The sequence below is a fragment of the Eptatretus burgeri genome, chromosome 11 (genome assembly GCF_056783735.1).
Source record: "Eptatretus burgeri isolate ZD-2024b chromosome 11, Ebu_testis_v1, whole genome shotgun sequence".
Lineage (NCBI taxonomy): Eukaryota > Metazoa > Chordata > Myxini > Myxiniformes > Myxinidae > Eptatretus > Eptatretus burgeri.
The window spans coordinates 64,323,820-64,343,819 of NC_140971.1; the positions used below are offsets into that span (position 1 = coordinate 64,323,820).

A 20,000-nucleotide genomic window follows, 5' to 3' on the forward strand; every position below is an offset into this window, starting at 1 on the left:
TATATATATATATATATCTTTACACATATTTATCCTTAAATAAAATGGCTGTGTATTCCAAAGATACAGAAATGTTGATTTTATCTCCAGGTGACACAGAATTCACCGTTCAAATTGAAATTAAATTTTATAAAGAAGTGCTTTTCAATTTTTTTATGAGAATAGAACCTTGGGTATATGATATGAATGATTAAGGGTATAATTGGTCATTTAAAATTTACCTTCAAGACCTGAAATCATTTAATCAGTTTCGTCAGGAAGAGTATTATCCACTTTTTGAAGATAATCAGATATGTGGGAGCACTATTTGCAAACAACAGAAAAGGAATTCAATAAGGCTAAAATATATAACAGCTTAACCATAGTTTATGTAATGAAAACACAAAGAACAGGATTTTACATAGTAAGTAAGGGAATACAAACTTATTTAAAAATAGGAAGATGGGGAGGTATTACCTGTCATCGTAGTAATCTCTCATATATTTCTGAAACATAAATTTCTGAGATATATATCTCAGCTTAAATAAAAAAATCAAGAAGGCTTCAAGAAAATGATCATTTCTGTGTCCAAGCATACTTACAAGAAAAGGGTATTCAGTATTTCAACAAATATCTTCTGCAATATAAGAATAGGTGGTTTTCAATAAAAGATTGGCTTTATACTGATGTTAATAAACCAACAAGTTTGGATTTAACTAAAATGGTAAATAATGAAAAGGCACTCAAGATGAAATGTAAAACTCTTCAAGAAATTCAGAACAAATATTATTGGTTTCCTGTTATAAAAAAATATTTGAATACAGCAATATCTAGAAATCCAAATGAATATATGGTTGATATTCTATGGGGAGATGGTTCAATGACTGTGAGAGAAATTAGAGAAGTTAAAGAGTAAGATAACGAAGAAGAATAAGAAGAAGAAGAAGAAGAAGACGAAGAAGTGACAGGCAAGAGGGAGAAAACAGAGGGAGAAAAAAGGATATATATATATATATATATATATATATATATATATATATATATATATATATATATATATATATATATATTTATATATATAAAGATGGATTAAAAAGGAGGAAAAAAATTAATGAAGAAAATTAAAAACTTCAAGAGTTACATGAGATTGGGGATCCATGCATCCATTGCAACCATACTATGTGCAGAGCGTTGGTGCTGCCTTAGCAGTCTCCTTGGCTATTGGACACAATCCTGGATGGGTCACCACTACGACACAGTACACCAACCAGCAAGCTGGTACTCATTTTTCCAACCTCGGAAGGATGACAGGCAGTCAACCCCACCTGACATTAATTCAACAGCAAAGTGGGATTTGAACTCAGGTTCCTCAGATCCCAAGCCCACCACCCAAACCATTAAGCCAACACCAGGCATACAGATTGGGGATGAAAGAATCATTTATTAGGCAGAAAACCTATCTAACAAATTGAGATGCTTCATCATAAAATTAGGGAGTGTTTTGGTAATGTCCTAAATCATATGTTATTATTCTTCCAAACTCCTCAGAGTACAATTGCAGATGAATATTATAGAGATGGACACAGAGATGGATTCCGAAATGGATATGAAGAAGGATACAAAATAGGTTATATATGTGGCAACTGGTAATTTGGTAGGAATAGGTGTGATGCATTTTTTACATTTTAAATTCATAAAATATTGAATCAAGAAGAGATCAAAGAGAAATTGAAGAAAATGGATGAGGAGTTTGTAAAGACAGATATGATTATTAAAATGAGTGATTTTGACATAAAAGAAAAAACTTTACATTTAGAAAAGTTAAATAACAAATATTTTGAAAAGGTTGTTGCTACAAGGAAAGGAATAGAAGAAGATGAAACATGTTCTGCCTAATAAATGGATGATAGATTGAGCTTTTTTAAGGATGCTTTATGTTTCACAAAATAAGATTCAAATATATATGTTAAAAGTCTAAAAGGCTGTCTCGCTCTGCAGAAAAGTTAATGAATAAAGTTTAACTTTTCTAATAAATAAATACAATGGTTTATTGCCTTAAATGTAAAAAGAAAACTGATACTAAATTATCTCATCCATTAAAAGTAAAAATAATAGATTTATATGAAGGAGGATATGTTTGGTGTGTGGAAGCAAAAAGAGTGAACATGTCAAAAATAGTAAATCTAAACATGATAACCATAAAACTGGGGGAGATATACAAAAGCATTTATCAGGGAGTAAATTTACAACAGGGATTCCAGGAGAATTGCATCCACCAGGATATTCTTTCTGTGGTCCAGGAACAACCTTGGACAAGGGATGAGATGAAGCTGACAATCCTAAGCCACAGAGCAAACCTAAAAACAGGGTTGATGAAGTTTGTATGAATGGTGAATAATTTGTCTTTGATATGAAATCCAACGTTAAGAGAAAAAATGGATAGGTTCATAGTGAGGCAGTTGATAGGTGCTAAATTAAAAATGTGGCTTGGTAATACAAAAAAACTATTAAGCTCTGATGATATCATTAAGACTGAGGAGCAAGCTTTACAAACTTTCAGATGAGAAGCTTTTAGCTGATGAATTACATAAACTGATAATCACAAAGTTTAAAAGGCAAAACGTCCATTCCAAAGCAGTTGATTACATTTAGTCTGTCTATGTAATTGAACTTAAAAATGACAGGGGATACTCGTATGCATTAACCATTCTTGATTTAAGTTCAAGATATGCGTGGTTATTTCCTTTGAAAAATAAAGAGGTACCACTCTTGTGATAGCATTCCAACAGATATTTAATAAATGTAAGACCATGCCAAAGAAATTATGGACTGATGAGGAAACAGAGTTCTATACCAGAACATTTAAGAATTTCCTTAAAGATAATGATATTACATTGTATAGCACCTTTAATGAAGGAAAAGCCATCATCATCAGGTCAGGTCAGGTATGGGAGCATGTGCCAGAACAGCGCGTCGCTGCGTCCACTTTCCGCCGGTACTCCAGGGGCCTCCGTCTGGCCATCCCCCAGGCAGATGCCAGGCCCATCCCCATCTCCTTGAGATGATGGTCAACCTGCTGTAACCATGAGGCAAGTGGTCGGCCCACTGGCCTCCTCCACTCATGAGACTCCCTCGCTGAGAGAATCTGGTGAGCAGGATCAGCGTCAGGAAAACGAGCCACATGTCCATACAGCCGCAGCTGACGCTCACGGACTATGCAGGTAACAAATCTCATCCGAGTCTCTCTCAGCAACCGCTCGTTGGACACAAAATCCGACCAGCGATAGCCAAGGATTCTCCGAAGAGACCTGGTACCAAAGGAATTAAGTCTCCGTCTCAGATCCTTGGTCAAAGTCCAAGTCTCGCACCCATAGAGCAAGACTGGAAGTACCAAGGACCTGAAGACTCGGACTTTCGTCCTCCCGCACAGGTACCGGCAGCGCCACACCCCATGATCCAGTGAATCCATGACTCCCCAGGCCCGACCCAGACGTCTATTGACCTCCGGCTCACAACCTGCGGAGACATGAATATCACTGCCAAGGTAAGTGAATCTATCCACGACCTCAACATCCTCACCACAAACAGACACAGACAGGACAGCAGCATCCAAGATGTCACCGAAAGCCTGGATCTTTGTTTTGACCCAAGAAATCCGTAATCCCAATGGCTCCGACTCCTCATTCAGTACCTCGAGGGCCCCCAAGAGGATGTCTAAAGTCTCCGCAAAGATGACTGCATCATCTGCAAAATCAAGGTCCGAGATCTTGACATTGCCAAACGATGCACCGCAACTTGATCTCTCCGACATCCTCCCAAAAATCCAGTCCATACAAGTGCTGAAAAGTGTGGGGGCAAGTACACATCCCTGACGAACTCCAGTAACAACTGGAAATAAGTCAGAGGCGGTACCACCACACTTCACAGCACTCTCAGTACCAGAGTAGAGTTCAGACATCAGATCGATCAGTTTCGGTGGCACCCCACGAAGACCAAGAATCCTCCAGAGGACATCCCGATTCACTGAATCGAATGCTTTACAGAGATCAACATAGGCTGCAAGCAGCCCCTGCCGAAACTCTCGTCTGCGTTCGGTGAGTACACGAAGTGCAAGGATACGGTCAATCGTTGACCTCTTTGGTGTAAAGCCTGACTGCTCTGGACGCTGGTGCTCAAGCAGATGGTGGCGAACCCTATCAAGAATTATCCGAGCAAAGACCTTGCCCGGCACTGAGAGCAGCGTCACCCCTCGGTAGTTGTTGCAGTCTTGGCGATCACCCTTCCCTTTCCAGAGAGGGACAACAAGGCCCCTCTTCCAGTCAGTTGGGATGATGGCTGTGTTCCAGGCAGAGCACAAAACTGCATGCAACGACGCGAGTGCAGCATTTCCACCAGCCTTGAGAAGTTCGGCATGGATGCCACAGATCCCTGGAGCTTTGCCCCGTTTCAACTGGTTCACCGCAGCCCGTGTTTCCACAAGCGATGGTGGACCACAGTTGATTCGAGGGTCAGCAACAGGGATTGTAACACCCTTGACGTCCAACTCGACAGCTGGTGGATCAGCCTGGTACAACCGCTCGAAGTAACCGGCCCAGCGGGCCTTCACTTCAGACTCCTCTGTCAAGAGCCTACCACTCTCTGCTCGAACTGCAGTGCTCCGAGGGATGGGCTTGGATGAACGTAATGCGCGAATTCCCCTGTAAGCGGGACGAGAATCACCTGTCCACAGGTGATGCTCTACCCCCTCACAGATTCCTCGCACATAGGCCTCCTTGTCCACCCTCAGTGCACGTACAGTTTTACGCCTCAGCTCCCTGAACAGCTCGGCTCTGCCATTCAGCCTGGCCCTGCGACTCTGGTCAATGGTATCCAGTGTCCCTTGAGAGACAAAATTCTTCTTTGCCCTGCGGTGAACTCCAAGGCATCCACCGGCAACATCAAGGACGGTGGTCTTGAAGGTGTTCCACAACTCTTCAGGACCCCCCAAAGCACCCAGACCCCCCCAAGTGTCCACTCAGCCTGTTCGCAAACTCCTCAGCTACTCTCTCATCCCTGAGCTTGGCAACATCCAGCCTAGGCTGGGATGGTACCATTCTCCAGGATTTAAGGTGCAGCTTTGGAGTTGCTACAACAAGCCTGTGGTCAGTATTGAGGAACTGAGCACTCCGGTAGACCCTGCAGTTCTGGATCATCCTCCAGCGACCGTCAATGAGGACATGGTCAATCTCCTTTGCCACACCGCCAGCGTTGGAATACCAAGTCCAGCGATGAGCTTGCGGGCGCTGAAACCATGAACCAGCCACCCTAAGTCCATGACTTCTTGCAAAGTCAAGGAACTTAGTGCTATTCTGGTTCATAGTTCCTGACCCATGGGGACCAACACACACCTCATAACCATCCCTATCAGTTCCAGTCAATGCATTGAAATCCCCCAAGACTAGAAGTGTATCTCGTCTGGGGCACTGATCAACCACAGACTCGAGTGTGGCGTAGAATGTGTCCTTCACGGTAACATCACTCGCCTCAGTCGGAGCATAAATAGAGACCAGGGAAATGACACCTAAGGAGTGACGAATCCTTAATCTCATAATACGCTCGTTGACCGGTGTTACCTCAATTATCATTGGGGTCAGCTTATTGGACACAGCTACAGCAACTCCTTGGGTATGGTAACCATCAGAGCGACCAGACCAATAGTAGGTGTAACCACCCACCATTATCTAGCCGCAATCCGGTCTCCGAACCTCAGAGAGAGCTGCAATCCCGATGTCCAAACGCTTGAGCTCAGATGATAACAGAGACAGGTGATCATCCTCTCTTAGGGATAGGACATTCCAGGCACCCACCCGAAGGGACCGCCTCAGGTTAACCCAAGGAGACCGCCGTCTGGTGGACGACACCTCAGCACCACTCCGACACACTCTCCCGCAATCTGACCCAGGGATGTTACCCCGTGGTTTCCCTCCTATCAAAGATTGGGGGTCCCGAAGGCTTTGCTCCAATCCCATCATCCGGTGAGCTGCCCTGCGAAGGGAAGCTGCACAGGAGGTACTCCCACGGAGTGGGTTTTCAGATTTTTTTGCGTTTTTGCGTTTTGCGGAATGAAGCGTTTTACGGTGGCTGGAGTGCAAATCCTGCCACCAACCTCCTAATAAGAAGTAACCCAACTGCAGGAGGACGTCCGCAGACACAGTTGGGCACTAGATATGGATGGCCGTTGGCTCACAAGGAGCTCCTCCGCCCTTTGACAGGTTTTGTTTTTAATCCTGCTGGGTGTCCATATCCAAACACCCTCCTCACCAGAAAACCTGGTGGGGGAGACGGTTTAGTCGCCGACAACCCGACCATGGAACAGGTTAGTACAGGTTTACATGGTACCTGTAGCAGGTCACAGATCGAACCTGACCTGACGAAACTTTAATCATCATCGAGCACTTTAATCGCACTTTGAAAGAGAGATTGTGCAAAAAATTTATTGAACTCAGTTCTCAACAATGGGCATCTTTAATTCAGGACATTGGACATAATTACAAGAATGCAGTTCAATCCTCAACTAAAGGAAAGTCAACAGAAACATTTACAAAATTACAATATAAATGGGAGATTAATCAGAGAAAACCAAAGTTTAAAGTTGATGATATTGTAAGAATATATCTGTGGAAATCACACTTTGAGAAAGGTTATTCAAAGAGGTGGACTTACGAACTTTGAAAAATAATTGATGTCTTAGACACAGTTCCTTTGACATAAATTGTATGACTCAAAGAGATAATAAATATTGGCATCATTTTATTCACAGGAATTACAAAAGACAAAGATGATAAATTAGAAAAAATATAATAATTGAAAAAAAAATAATAATAATAATTGAAAAAAAATAAACAATTGCAAAAATAAAATAATTGAAAAAATAATAAAAACGAAATAAAATAAATTCACTCCTTCCCTTTGTTGCCTCAACCCACACTCCAAACACGCACTTTTATTCCACCACCAAATGCAGCGACAAACACTGGTTTATCCAGATATATAAGCAATTTGGCAGTATGAAGGTGAAGCATTTGATGATATGAATGAGGAAAGTGGGGGAAAAAAATTTTTGAGCGCTTTATCATGAAGAAACCATTGCGGCCTGTTCCGAACTCAAGGAAATGTTGAGTAAGCCCAAAAAAACAGTTGGTATCAAAGCCACCCAATGCTCGCCTGTTTATACATTTATCATTTTTAAAAGACTAGTCTAATAATATTTTTTATAAAGAATTGCAGTGAAGTCTGAGCCAAATAATTTTAAAGCAATATATGTATTTGTATATTGTAATCAGTAAAAAAAAAATAGTGTGGTAGATAAAAACATTAGAAAGAAAATAACTTGCACCAAAAACTTTAACATTTTCACACTCACCCTGACGCTGACGCTCACGCCGGGGGTATCGCTATAGCTCTCTGTTCTTCGAACAGGCGAGCTAAAAATGGTGAATTAAGACCTCAGCGAGGGAGAGCAGGATAACCAAGATGAAGCATTGAAAAAAGATAGTTAAATAAGGCCAGAAATTGTTTTCAAAAGGGGTGTTTAAATCAACCCAATCACCCAGTTTTCATTCATGCACCCCCTTGGAGTTCTCTTAGTATGTATGCAAAGTTTTGAGTCGCTAGGTTTCATGGTTTCGGAGTTATGTAGGAGACACACTGATACATACACACACACACACACACACACACACACACACACACACACACACACACACACACACACACACACACACACACACACTGACATTTAATAGTTTTGATCTAGATCAAGACTGTGTGGGGTAAGGTGTTCTATTGAATTCTCAAGTTGTGTTTTGTAATTTTTGACTATTGTGGCTTGATTGTATGATTCTTATGTCACATTAGTACCATTATATTATTGCATCCTTTTATGGACCTTGCTATAGGACTTTTGTATAACTATTTTGGCACATTTATTTGACTGCTCGAATATAGTTTTCTATAAATCAATTATCACACATTTGTACGAGTCCACAATGACAAGCTTATATGATCCCACTGGCACAGGTTCTGTGAGCCGAAAGTGCCAGCTCTCTTCGGAAGGGGTTGCCGAGTGGGAAAAGCCCAGTTTCTGGAAGTGCATCTCCCACGATATCTACGCCTTAAAGAAAATGGTAGGTGCAAGTTTTGTCAAAGTTTGCAAATAAAAAGAAATCACATGAAGTCATAGTGGATTAGTATAGTGTTTGCACAGGCATGATCGGCTGAATGGCCTCTACCTATGTCTGTTTTCCTTGTATTTCCTTGTATGGATAATAGCCCTCCACTTCCATCTCTACCCTTAATCCTATCTCCTTTCAACCTCCTTTTCCTTCTCTACCATTTCCTCCCATAATTTACTTCCCTTCGTTGTCTCAAATTTATTTTCCCGAATTCACTTCACTGCCCCCACCCTCCCTCCACCCTATCCCACCTTGTGGACATTCCTCTTCTTCTTATTCCTAATTCTCTTGTATGCATCATTTGGCTGTATGTAGAACCATTTGCTGTGCATGTGGCTGTGTCTCTGATGCAGTACCCCTTGTAGGTTAGAGCAGGAATTTGTAAGTTGTTCAGGGTGCCAGCGATAGTTTGCTGACTCTTCTTGAAGGACAGCATCGGATCTGGAGCATTCACCAACTAATGCTAGCAGGTAGGATGCCGAGTTTACCATTTACCCAAGGGACAGCATACAAATGGATGAATCACATGACTTGCAATACATCAAGATGATGGTTTATAGTGGAGTTGAGATTCGAACCTAGGCTAGACAGTTGAGACACGAGCTAATTTACCTCTCAGGTATCCTGTCAGCCCTTGTGTACAAAATTATCAAGATTAGTGTCTGCTGTGGAGAAGCACAAAACTTACAGTGTAGTTGTCAATCAAAATGGGTTGCAGTATGAGGCTCACATGATTTATGTCAATGTAAGAAAAAACAAAAGCACTCACTGGTCGAACTCACTAGAATTCTAACTATCTCACTGGTCTAACTAACTTGAACTAGATGGTCTAACTTACTTTAACAAGTTTGGAAACAGGTGCCTGTCCTGGAAGTTAATGATGCTAATATTCCAAGTCAAGCTGTGCCAACCTGGATTAATTTGCCAATGTTGATGCAATTCCATTCTAAAAATGCAATAAGCATTTGAATCATGAATCATGGATTCAACAACTGGCTGAAAAATGGGAATGATGGCGGCAATGTTATTTGGTATATCAATATGTGGTTCTTGAGAAATTTTGATTCCATGACACCACCTTGAATTGTGAAGTGAGTCTTCAATACCTTTTTGGAAGTTTTTTTTTCTTTCTCTTTCTCTTTCTCTCTCTTCACTGAAGCAGCTTCCTGAGCAAGGGTTATTCTGGCTGGTTCTCCATTAGGGTGTTTCATATTGCAACTTTTTTGCGCTAGTCAAGTTGGCTACCCATTGTAGCTTTCCAATATGGATAAAAACGCCACTCACCGATTTTTAGAATTTTCCTCCCAAAAATGGCCGCCGTCGGCCATTTTTTCCAAAATGGTGGCCTTTTTTCGCGTTTTGACACAGAAATCGACTCCTACACCTGCTAAAATACATTAATGTTACTTGATATGTGCATGTTTGTAGATGATTATGATTGCTATGTCTGCTAGCAATCGGGGACTAGACAATAGGCATCCAATATGGCGGAAAAATCCAAAATGGCATCCAAGATAGCCGATTTTTGGCCACTGGAAAGTTGTTCCCTCCGATGTGGGTTCTAATATGTCTACTTATAGGTTTTTGGGTGTGCTGAATTCGTTTTTATGCTCTAAAATGCAGTATATCTGTCACAGAGACGTCTGCTCTCATGTTAAGAAGTAGTTATTGCAAGTCAGAAGACGAATTTTGAATTTTCTCGCCCTCATTGATATCAGAAAATAACAATTAAATATTCGAAGGTCAAACATGTATTTTTTTACATGTACAGTATATACACGGATTACTAGTATACTAATGCCATTGGTAATTGACACCGCAATTGGTAATTTTCACTCTTGCCGATTCCAACGTGCCCACAGATGAGCCAGAAACGATGGAAAAACTGTTGCATCAGACACCTAGACTGCTTCATGATCAACTCAGCTCAGGAAAGCCAAAATTTCCAGCCGTGGATGAGAATGAGAGTAGTGACCTGTGTCTCAGCAGTTTCATAGATGACGACTCGTGGCGGTTATTCAATCTTCTTGAACTATATGATGTACTAGATGTAGAATGGATGTGTGAGCCTGCAAGCACATGGCCAGAAAGTGATGGTTACCAAAAATTCGCAAACTTTGTGCACAATGTTCACGTAGTTAACGACCTTGCAGAGCATGGAATTAAATTGATTTCGGATTTTATAGACAAAACGAGGGATGAACAGTAAAGGCAATCTTTGCTTCAAGTGGTTGAGTGGCACAGGCAGAATTATTCTGGATACACGAAATCCACTCTTCAAAAAATGTAGATAACTATATGAAGCGAAGTGTGAACATTGATGTTTTTGAACTATGGAAATTTTAATTTGAAATGTCGCTACAGCCATGTATGCCATGCCATGGCCAATATTATTGATTATAATCAATAATATTATAATCGATAATTATCAAGGCTGATAGGCATGCATACATAAAGTCATATTAGAACATTCATTATGGCATTAGTATACTAGTAATTCGTGTATATACTGTACATGTTAAATAAATACATGTTTGACCTTCGAATATTTAATTGTTATTTTCTGATGTCAATGAGGGCGAGAATATTCAAAATTCTTCTTCGGACTTGCAAGAACTACTACTTAACGCGAGAGCATGACCCCCGCAGACATCTCTGTGACAGATATACTGCATTTTAGAGCATAAAAACGAATTCAGCACACCCAAAAACCTATAACTAGACATAATAGAACCCACATCCGACGGAACAACTTTCCAGTGGCCAAAAATCGGCCATCTTGGATGCCATTTTGGATTTTTCCGCCATATTGGATGCCTAATGTCTAGTCCCCGACTGCAAGCAGACATAGCAATCATAATCACCGACAAACATACACATATCAAGTAACTAACGTATTTTAGCAGGTGTAGGAGTCGATTTCTGTGTCAAAACGTGAAAAAAGGCTGCCATTTTGGAAAAAAATAGCCGCCGGCGGCCATTTTGGGGAGAAAAATTCAAAAAATCGGTGAGTGGGGTTTTCATCCATATTGGAAAGCTACGACGGTTAGCCAACTTGACGAGCACAAAAAACTTGCAATATGAAACACCCTATTCTCCATTGCCTCCCCAGTAGTAATTATGGTAGGAATTTGTTCATGATGCCAGCAATAACTCGCCTTCTCTTCGCGTAGGATGCCATGAAGTCTTTAATGTCCACCAACTAATGCCAGCAGACAGGATGCCATTTTAACATCCATCTGGATTTGAACCCAGGCTAGTCAGCTAAGAGGCGTGTATGCCTACCTCTAGGCCATCCTGCCAGGCTTTTGAAGGATTAAGTTTGGTCAAAATTTTTTTTACAACAAGAGAAATGAAAACTTGAGGTAGGCATTGATGGCACATTAAGGCAGCAAGCTTTCCAAATGCTCCATAACCCCAGTGACCCTTAAAGAAGACCCAAACTGCTCCTCAATGACTGCTTGACATTAAATGCTGCTTAACTTAATGTTCTTCATTTACTGATGATGAGTAATTGCAGAGGCAGAGAGTTTTCTCTACAACAACAGAAAATATGTCAAGATAACCTCAAACTCACTGCATGATGTGTACCTCTCTATCTTGAATCTGCCATTATTGTGTTGGCAATGGTAATGAAAGTGTTGTTGCACTTGCTGAGATTTTCTTTGTTTGGTTGGATAATATTAACTGACATTGTTTCTGCTGTATAACTTGTTATGCAGCCAGTGGACAATTTCCACAACCATTTGGTTGAGCAACCATAATTTAAAAAGCCATTATGCAAACGTTCCAAATTCCACCATTTTGTATTTATTTGCAGATGAAAGATATGCAAATCATCAGACAAGTGTCTGCACCCAGCATGTCTAAAGTTATCCAAGATCTGGCGGACACTTCTCGAGTACAAATTGTGTACAGCGGAGACATCCTGGCTTGCCTCGAGGTTTTACGGAACTTCACGGATACCTGTCGCCGCTTTCGCTACAAACCCAGTGAACACGACAGCCAGGTGTGAATGATATACTTACTTTCATATTATTTTGTCATTACTTATTTTTCTTTTCTTTTGTTACTGTTTTTTTCTTACTTTTCTTTTGTCACTGCATTTTGCAAGTGACATCAAGAAGCATCAATTATTCAGCTTTCTTTGACATAGTCCTCCTTGCATGAATAAAGATCTCGATTCGAATGGACCACCATGTCCAATAAATTGGGAAAGTGACTCAGAAACTGGAAACAATCTCTAATGGCTAGTTCCATGAATCAAAACTCAAAAGGGACAGTGCACGCTGGTCGTGTAGATTGTTTGCAAAAAAAAGGCTCAAATTGAAGGGTGTTTCAAATATATAATCCTTATGAGTAGGACAAATAATTGGCACAAAAATTATGAAATTAACCATGGGTGGACAATAAGAAGGATTGGGGAGTCAAGGAAAGGACAATGAAAGAGATGTTGAACGATGACCATGCTTAAGCACAGTGCTCTCAGCCTGATTATGTACCATTGCAGTCAGGTGTAAATGAAACTATTTTGCCATTTCAGCCAGTGTTGATAGGGCTCTAGCTTAAAAACGGGCATTCATGAGCTTGATGCAAATAGAGCTTTTGCCAAGGTTGCTGTTTCTGCCGTTGCAGAATTACATCCAGATTGCGAGTAACCTGCTGTCTGAAGACAATAAGATGAAATGGGATGACATCACTCAGGTGAGACAATTATTTACGGATTTATTTGCTCTTGCACGTTAATTTTTGACTTGCAGTCAATATATTCATCACAATGAGATCTTAAATTTTGAACAAACTGTTACCTCATTCACTTGCTTCTCGTCGTTAAGTTTTATTTCTAACCACATTCTAATTGTGCTAACTGTTGTGTCTCAGATCAATCCCGCAATCATGGACCTGGTTCCTATAATAGTAGATTTTATCCATATATTGGGCTCCGGAGTGAAGTTTTCTCACATCGCCTACATCTTCAAGGAAAACCTTGGTAAGAAATCCCTGCGCCCGGACATACGAATTGCAAAACCTGATTTTTCTTTTATAGCTTTCAATGACTTGCTGCTCGCATGACCGCTGATGAACGAGCCAGTGAAGGCCTATTATGCAAGAGGAAGACGAATGGTTTTAGAGTGATCTGTCGTGACTTGGAAGGCTCTGCGAATGGTGAAAAGAATGTGAGCTCGACTTGTATCTACCATTAATGGCTTCCTTCACCAGAATTCCATTCAATAATATTCCACATTCTGCATGAGCATGCACGGTTTTATGGACATCACATCATCTGAATGCAGGCTGTGACCTTTTAAATATTTTTTGCATTCTTGTCTCGCCAAAAGTTTCTCCAAATCCTCACAAAATGAATTGCCCTGTTTGTGAAGGGCCGCACCGTAGGACGTGAGTTGGTAGAGTAAACAAGCCTTCAGGCCAGCAGTAACAGTGTATGCAGGGTGGCATTGTGCTGAAAATGGATGAACAGAGAGGCCTTAGTGAAAGGATTTAAATATGAACTACAACCGCTTTTGAGAATGATTCCTCACTCGCCTTGACCTCTGACCCAGGGTTTTTTTCAGTCATCGCACACCTGTGCTTTTGCGACATCAATCCCTACATGTATTCACAAATCAGGGGGATGTTGTACACTCTTTCCCTGGGGCTTGTTTTTATTGTACCAGATGTACCATGCCGTACACCCTCCCACCCTCACATCTGAGTGAAATCGCACCATGATAAGGCAGGTTCCAACAACAATTTTGTAAATTATAAACTGCCAATTGGTGCTTCAAAGGGAAGGTGTTGCATCGAGTGTGCGGTAACTCATGTGTTAATTAAGGCCAGGATCAGTCTGCTAGGATTCGTTGGTGGGCTACGAAACGTTGGTGAGTTATCACTGGCATACTGACCAAATTCCAAATTCCGGGGTGAAATGATGCAGACAAATGAATAAACCTTTGTTGTTGTACTTTCAAGGTATGTATGCCAATATCTCTTTTTATTTCAGTTAAGGTGGATTGTGAGACCTTTTTGTAGGTAGTGTCCAGATTTTCCCTGGGGGTGTTCAGAGTCTGCTGTATATGTGCACTGGCTTTTTCTTCCTGGGGATCATTAACAAGCCAACTTGGCTTCACTGATCACCTCTGTTTCAAAATGCCGATAATCTGCCGCATTCAGATTAATTTAAATCCACAACCTCTCTGGTTCCAGTCCAATTTCATAGCCATTTGGCCAGCATTGTGCCCGTCTTGTCCTTTGGAACTGCACCATGCATTTCAATGTGCATGTCAGCTTCAATGAGTTAACAACAGATCCATGTTGTATCTCACCACTTGCGCATGTATAAGGAAGAAGGTCGATGTGGTGATATATTATTTACCTGGGCTCAGAACAAACTAAGCCTGGTGTTGGCTTAGTGGTTAGGGTGGCGGCTTGGGATCCCAGTTTCCTGAGTTCAAGCCCCGTTGGCTGCTGAATTAACACCAGGGGGTTGACTCAGCCTGTCATCCTTCCGAGGTCGGCGAAATGAGTGCCAGTGTACTGGTCCCGGTGTATGCCCCGGTCAGAATAGGTGTACCATATCCCTGTGTGTCGTAAGAGGCGACCAGGGTTGGCGTCAGGAAGGGCATCCGGCCATAAAACATTGCCTCACAAAAAGCCAAACCCCTGCACAGCAGGGAAAAATGGGTGTAAAAAAAGAAAACGGCTCAGAACAAACTGCAGTCACTCTACCTTAGATGACGACAATCCTTCCCTTGAAAGGTCCTTGTACAACAATTCATCCATTCCATCCATTGGGACCATCGTCTGTGCAGAGCGTTGGTGCTGCCAAAGCAGTCTGCTTGGCTATTGGGTACAATACTGGATGGGTCACCACTCCGACACAGAATACCCGCATGCTGACTCTCATTTTGCTGACCTCGGAAGGATGACAGGCAGAGTCAGCCCCACCTGGTATTAATTCAACAGATCGTGGGATTTGAACTCAGGAACCTAGGATCCAAAGCCCACCACCCTAACCATGAAGCCAACACCAGGCATGTACAACAATGTAATAACAAAAATGAACACATTTGCTCAAAACCTCTTTCCTCGATCATACTGTTTCCTTTTGACCTGGCCATGACCTTTCTTCATCTCCCTCCATTCATTTAAGCTCGTTTATGGTCCTTGCCTCAAATGAAATAATAGGTTGTTACAGCCAACCCTGGAGTCTTGACAGACCATCGCAGAATCTGTACTGTGATGAAGAATCGATTGAACATGTATGAAGGTGATACTGATAATGTATGGCTCTGAAATCAGCCATGCGAGGCGAACGGGCCGCGGCTTTGTGCATGAAGCATGAGGGAGTCTTGGGAGGGACATTGTGCTACTTCAACATTATGAACGACTTTCTCGTGGACTGATCACGTGACGTGCCGAGAGGTTTATTGAGTCAAATAAAGGCAGAGATGCACTTGCATCATTATTAATGTGCATGCAAAGGTGTGAAGGAAAGAGAAACTGAAGTCCATCTTTTATTTAATACAGTTGTCGAGGCTTATGGAAGAGCAGAAATTTGAGGGGCGATGGGTCAACATACACAAAGTGGGGCAAAGACGGAAACAGGTGGATAAGAATGCATGGACGAAAACATGGCATGAGCAGAGGAGCTGTCGGTTAAAGGAGTAACAGAGTCTCACCAGGTGGAGAAAAGCTCAGAGGAAGAAATGGTAGAGATCATGAAGTGGCAGCAGGAAGCAGGAGGCTTGAAGGCCTGAAGCAAAGGGTACATCAGATTATTTTTCCATTTATTTATTATTTATACTTCACAGGCTTACTTTAACAATAAATACACCAATAAGCAGAATTCCTGGTAATTTCTAGGGAGACGGTCAGGCTTTGGCTTTGCGTGTTTCTGATTGGATGTTAAACATCACATGCTTTTCACAAAATGCCACGTGACATTTCATATAGGTATGCACATTGCAACATTTCCTACTGATCAGATCTACTAAATATCAGTTTTTGAATCTTGTTTAGTTTACCTTTCGTGCATAGCCATGAACATGTGACCAAAACAGTGAACATGGGATCATCTGGGAAATACGATGTACATTATTAGACAATGAGTGGAAGATCCTTTTTGCAGTGCTCTCTTTTTGAGAATGACAATGCAAATCAAGTGTTATCCTGGTGAAGGATGATTTGGGTAAAGCTCTCTTCTAACATGATGCCATATCCCACTTGGTTGTCAGTCCTTTGGTGCACTGTCAGTGCCTTGAGGGCCACCACAAAATGGCAAGTGGTATGAGTCCCAAAGCTGGGTATGGCAAAAAAATAAGGAACCTTTTTGGCCCAGGTCTTTCGTGAGCCTACTGACTCGGCCTGATATTCAACTGAAGATGGTAATAATTTGTTGTTCAGGATACAGCATGAATTCTCCTTCTCTTCCTTTGATACACCATGGGATATTTGAGGTCTGCCATGTAATGTTAGCAGACAGGACACCAAGCTTAACCTCTATCAGAGAGACAGCATACTCATTCATGATGCATCACCCTGGCTGCAAAGCACCAATCTGACATTGTATAGTCAGGTCGACAAGCAAACCCAGACGAGAGAGCTCGAAGGTAAGTAAGCTCCCTAATGCACCATTCTGTCTGATGCTCATGCTCAGGAGGAGGTTTTCCCCACAAGGAAATGCTTATATTAGTGAGAGATAGTCTTAACTTGGAGGAGAGTTCATCGTTGTATTTAATATTGTTTATATTTGAATGTAAAGACATGAGAGATGAAAATAGAAGACTTTATTATATGGGATGTCATTAAAGATGTTACAGTAAATTAAATAATTATTTGTATGTCACCCAAGGAACAAAACGCCAAAATTAACTATTTAATACTTTGATATTTTGTTTAATTATAATTTTTTTGTACAATATTGAGGCTCGTATAAGAGCTAACACACAGAACAAACAACAAAGTGAGTAGGAGACAAGAAGAGCGGTGAGGGAAGCCCAAAACAGTATGGAACAGACATCAGGGGATCTATAGAAGGGAGAGGGATGGGGCGGGGTACACGGGGTAAACAAGAGATGGTACTACAGGAACTTTCAGGAAGGAAAACATGGAATTTGAAGGAGGTGGGTTTGGGGTGGATTAACGGAGGTAGTAAAGATCAAGATTTTGGATGGGGGAAGACATGAGATGGAGGTGAACTGTTGTTTTAAAGATGTGGAGGGAAGAGTGGGATTGAAAAGAGTGTTGGAGCTTGTTCCAGAGGTGGGGAAAAAGAGGAGGAAAGGTGGGCAGTAATTCTTGATTTTGTCAGTTTCACCAGAAGGGGGTTTCCGGCAGGTCTTGAGTGCCCTGCAGAAATATAGGGGGGCAGAGCACAGAGAGAGTGGGGGGGGGAGGTTAAGGCCAGAGAAGAGATGGTTTTAGACAGAATGACCACTCCATTGACCTGCCACCGGTGATAAAATGAGAGACCCAAAGACTCAGCCTCATCGTGGTAGATACCAATGATCCTAAATGCCTTGGTTTCCACAACGTGAAGCCTATTTAGGTGTGAGGCAGGAGTGCCTGCCCAGGGGGAGGAGCAGTACTCCATCAGGCTGCAGATGTAAACTTTGTATGTGATTAGGAGCTCAGGCGTGCCAAGGAAGGACTTTGCATGACAGAGGATGCCCAGTCAGATACTGGCCTTGGAGGCCAGCGTGGAAATGTGGCTTTCCCAGGAGAGATCATGGCAGATAGTGAAACCCAGAAACTTGAATGAAAGGACTCCTTCAAGAGGATTGCTGATAAGTAGATTGGGGAGGGGGGGGGTTCCAGACAGACCTTTTGGAGAGACGTCGCGAGAGTGTGAAATTTGTCAGGATTGAAAGAGATGTTCCAAATGTTGGACCAGCTTGTGATTTTATCCAGGTCTGCAGAGAGTGAGGAGGCTGCTGCCTGCTGATCTGAGGGATGAGAGATGGAATGACAGAGGATGGAGTCAGCAACAAAGAAATAAATTGGATTTTCCAGAGTCAGAGAGATTATTGATGAAAACCAGGAAAAGCACAGGGCCAAGAACACTGCCTTGAAAAACTCCAGTTTGGACAGGAAGAGGAGATGAGAGAGAGCCATGAAGTATCATGCATTGAATGTGACAGGAGAGGAAGTCCACGAGCCATGATTGGAGATCACCTTGGATACCATAAGAGGAGCGCTTGTGCAATGCGGGGTACCAGACTATCGAAAGCTTGTAATATGTCTCTGCAGATGGCTCTGATTTCATGTCTGGCAGTGGGGACCTCCATCCATTGCTGAGAAAGCAGATGCAGCATGTCCAGGGTAGAGTGACATTGTCTGAATCCAAATTGATGATCGGAAATCAAGCCATTGTGGAAGAGGAAGGATTTAATGTTGGAAGCGATGATTGATTCCATGACCTTGCTGATGATTGGGAGATGGCTGATTGGTCTGTCGTTGCAAGAATTTGTTTTTGCACCTTTTCATGCGGAGCAATAATGATTGCTGATTAATAAGCAGATGACAGATGACGTTGATAAAATGAGAGGGTGGATGGAACAGAGAGAGGGTGAGCAAGAGCAGCAGAGCAGCTTTTTAGGACACGTGGGCTGATGCCGTCTGGACCAGTTGCAGAATCTGAGTCGAGGTTTGACAACAAGCTCTCCACCTTGTCGGGAGAAAAGGACACAGAGTCGAGGAACAGCTGGGTGCGAATGGGTAAGGTGGTTACAGCCGTACAGAAAGCAATGGGTTTAGGACACAATATTTAGAAGCAAACATGGAGTTTCAGCATTCAGCCTTTTCATGTGCAGTGTCAGCTGTGCAACCATTTGAGGGAAGGGAGGGGATGGAGGGGGAACATTCACCAGAAACAGACTTAACTAGACACTACCAGGATTTGGAGAAGGGAGACAGGTTTGAGAGTTCAGATTTGAGATTAGAAAGATGTTGTTTCCTGGCTCTCCTGAGGGTAGACACACACTTGTGGGTGTACCATGGGTGGGAGGAATGGTATGACAATTGAAGAAGAGATAGGATAAATCTGTGCATGACAGAGAGCAAGTTTCTTTGAAATATATTCCCAGGATGAGTTGATGTCCAAGACAGTAGAAATGGGAGAACAGTCTGGAAGCTTCATGCCTGCTTGATTTCCCTGCCAGTCATCCTGAGTGAAATGCCAGACCCTGTGGGGCAGAGGTGATTCTCTAATAACGGCCAGAGAGATGTCCACTTTAAAAAGCATATGGTCAGATGAAACAATTGGAGCAGAGGAAGAACAGCAGACGTTTTTTGTGAAATTGGTCAAAATCAAATCCAGAAGAGATGGAGTACCATTTACTGAAATCCAGATCATAAAGATGACAGATTGTGTCAGTCCTAATGAGTCACAAAAGTCCTTTGCTGAAGTGCCATGGCAGATGAGAGAGGTACCCACACATAGCCAACTGGCATGATGACAATTGAAATCACTACATATGAGGAAGAGAAAGTTGGTATGAGTGGATATAACTTGGTCCATATTTTCAGCGAGTGAGATGTAAATGGGGTCATAACCATTTGGTGGATGGTACAACACACATGTAAACATGAGGTGGGGGTGGAGGGGAAGCCGTAGGCAGAGGTATTCCTGGGGGTGTGGTTGAGTGAGGGCAGTGCATGGAGAGTCAGGAATAGAGTTTTTGATAAAGAGAGCAACTCCGCCACCAGGATGAGGTCCTGGTCTATCATCCCAGAGGAGGGAGTAACCAGGGAGAGATATGAAGGAGTCAGAGATGTCTTGAAGGGGGAAAGTTTCTGTTAAGCAGATTA

At 42.1% G+C, this 20,000-nt stretch overlaps 1 protein-coding gene across 4 annotated transcripts in view; it reads left to right on the top strand.

Annotated features, from left to right (window-relative positions):
* The window catches only part of LOC147017238 (adhesion G protein-coupled receptor B3-like), a 216,839-nt gene that overhangs the window by 134,736 nt on the left and 62,103 nt on the right, over window positions 1-20,000 (top strand). For all 4 annotated transcript variants that reach the window (XM_085846687.1, XM_085846689.1, XM_085846685.1 and 1 more), the window contains exons 10-13: window positions 8,038-8,144; window positions 12,013-12,201; window positions 12,828-12,896; window positions 13,074-13,182. In XM_085846687.1, coding sequence (XP_085702813.1) covers window positions 8,038-8,144; window positions 12,013-12,201; window positions 12,828-12,896; window positions 13,074-13,182 — 474 coding nt within the window. The remainder of the gene's footprint in view (window positions 1-8,037; window positions 8,145-12,012; window positions 12,202-12,827; window positions 12,897-13,073; window positions 13,183-20,000) is intronic.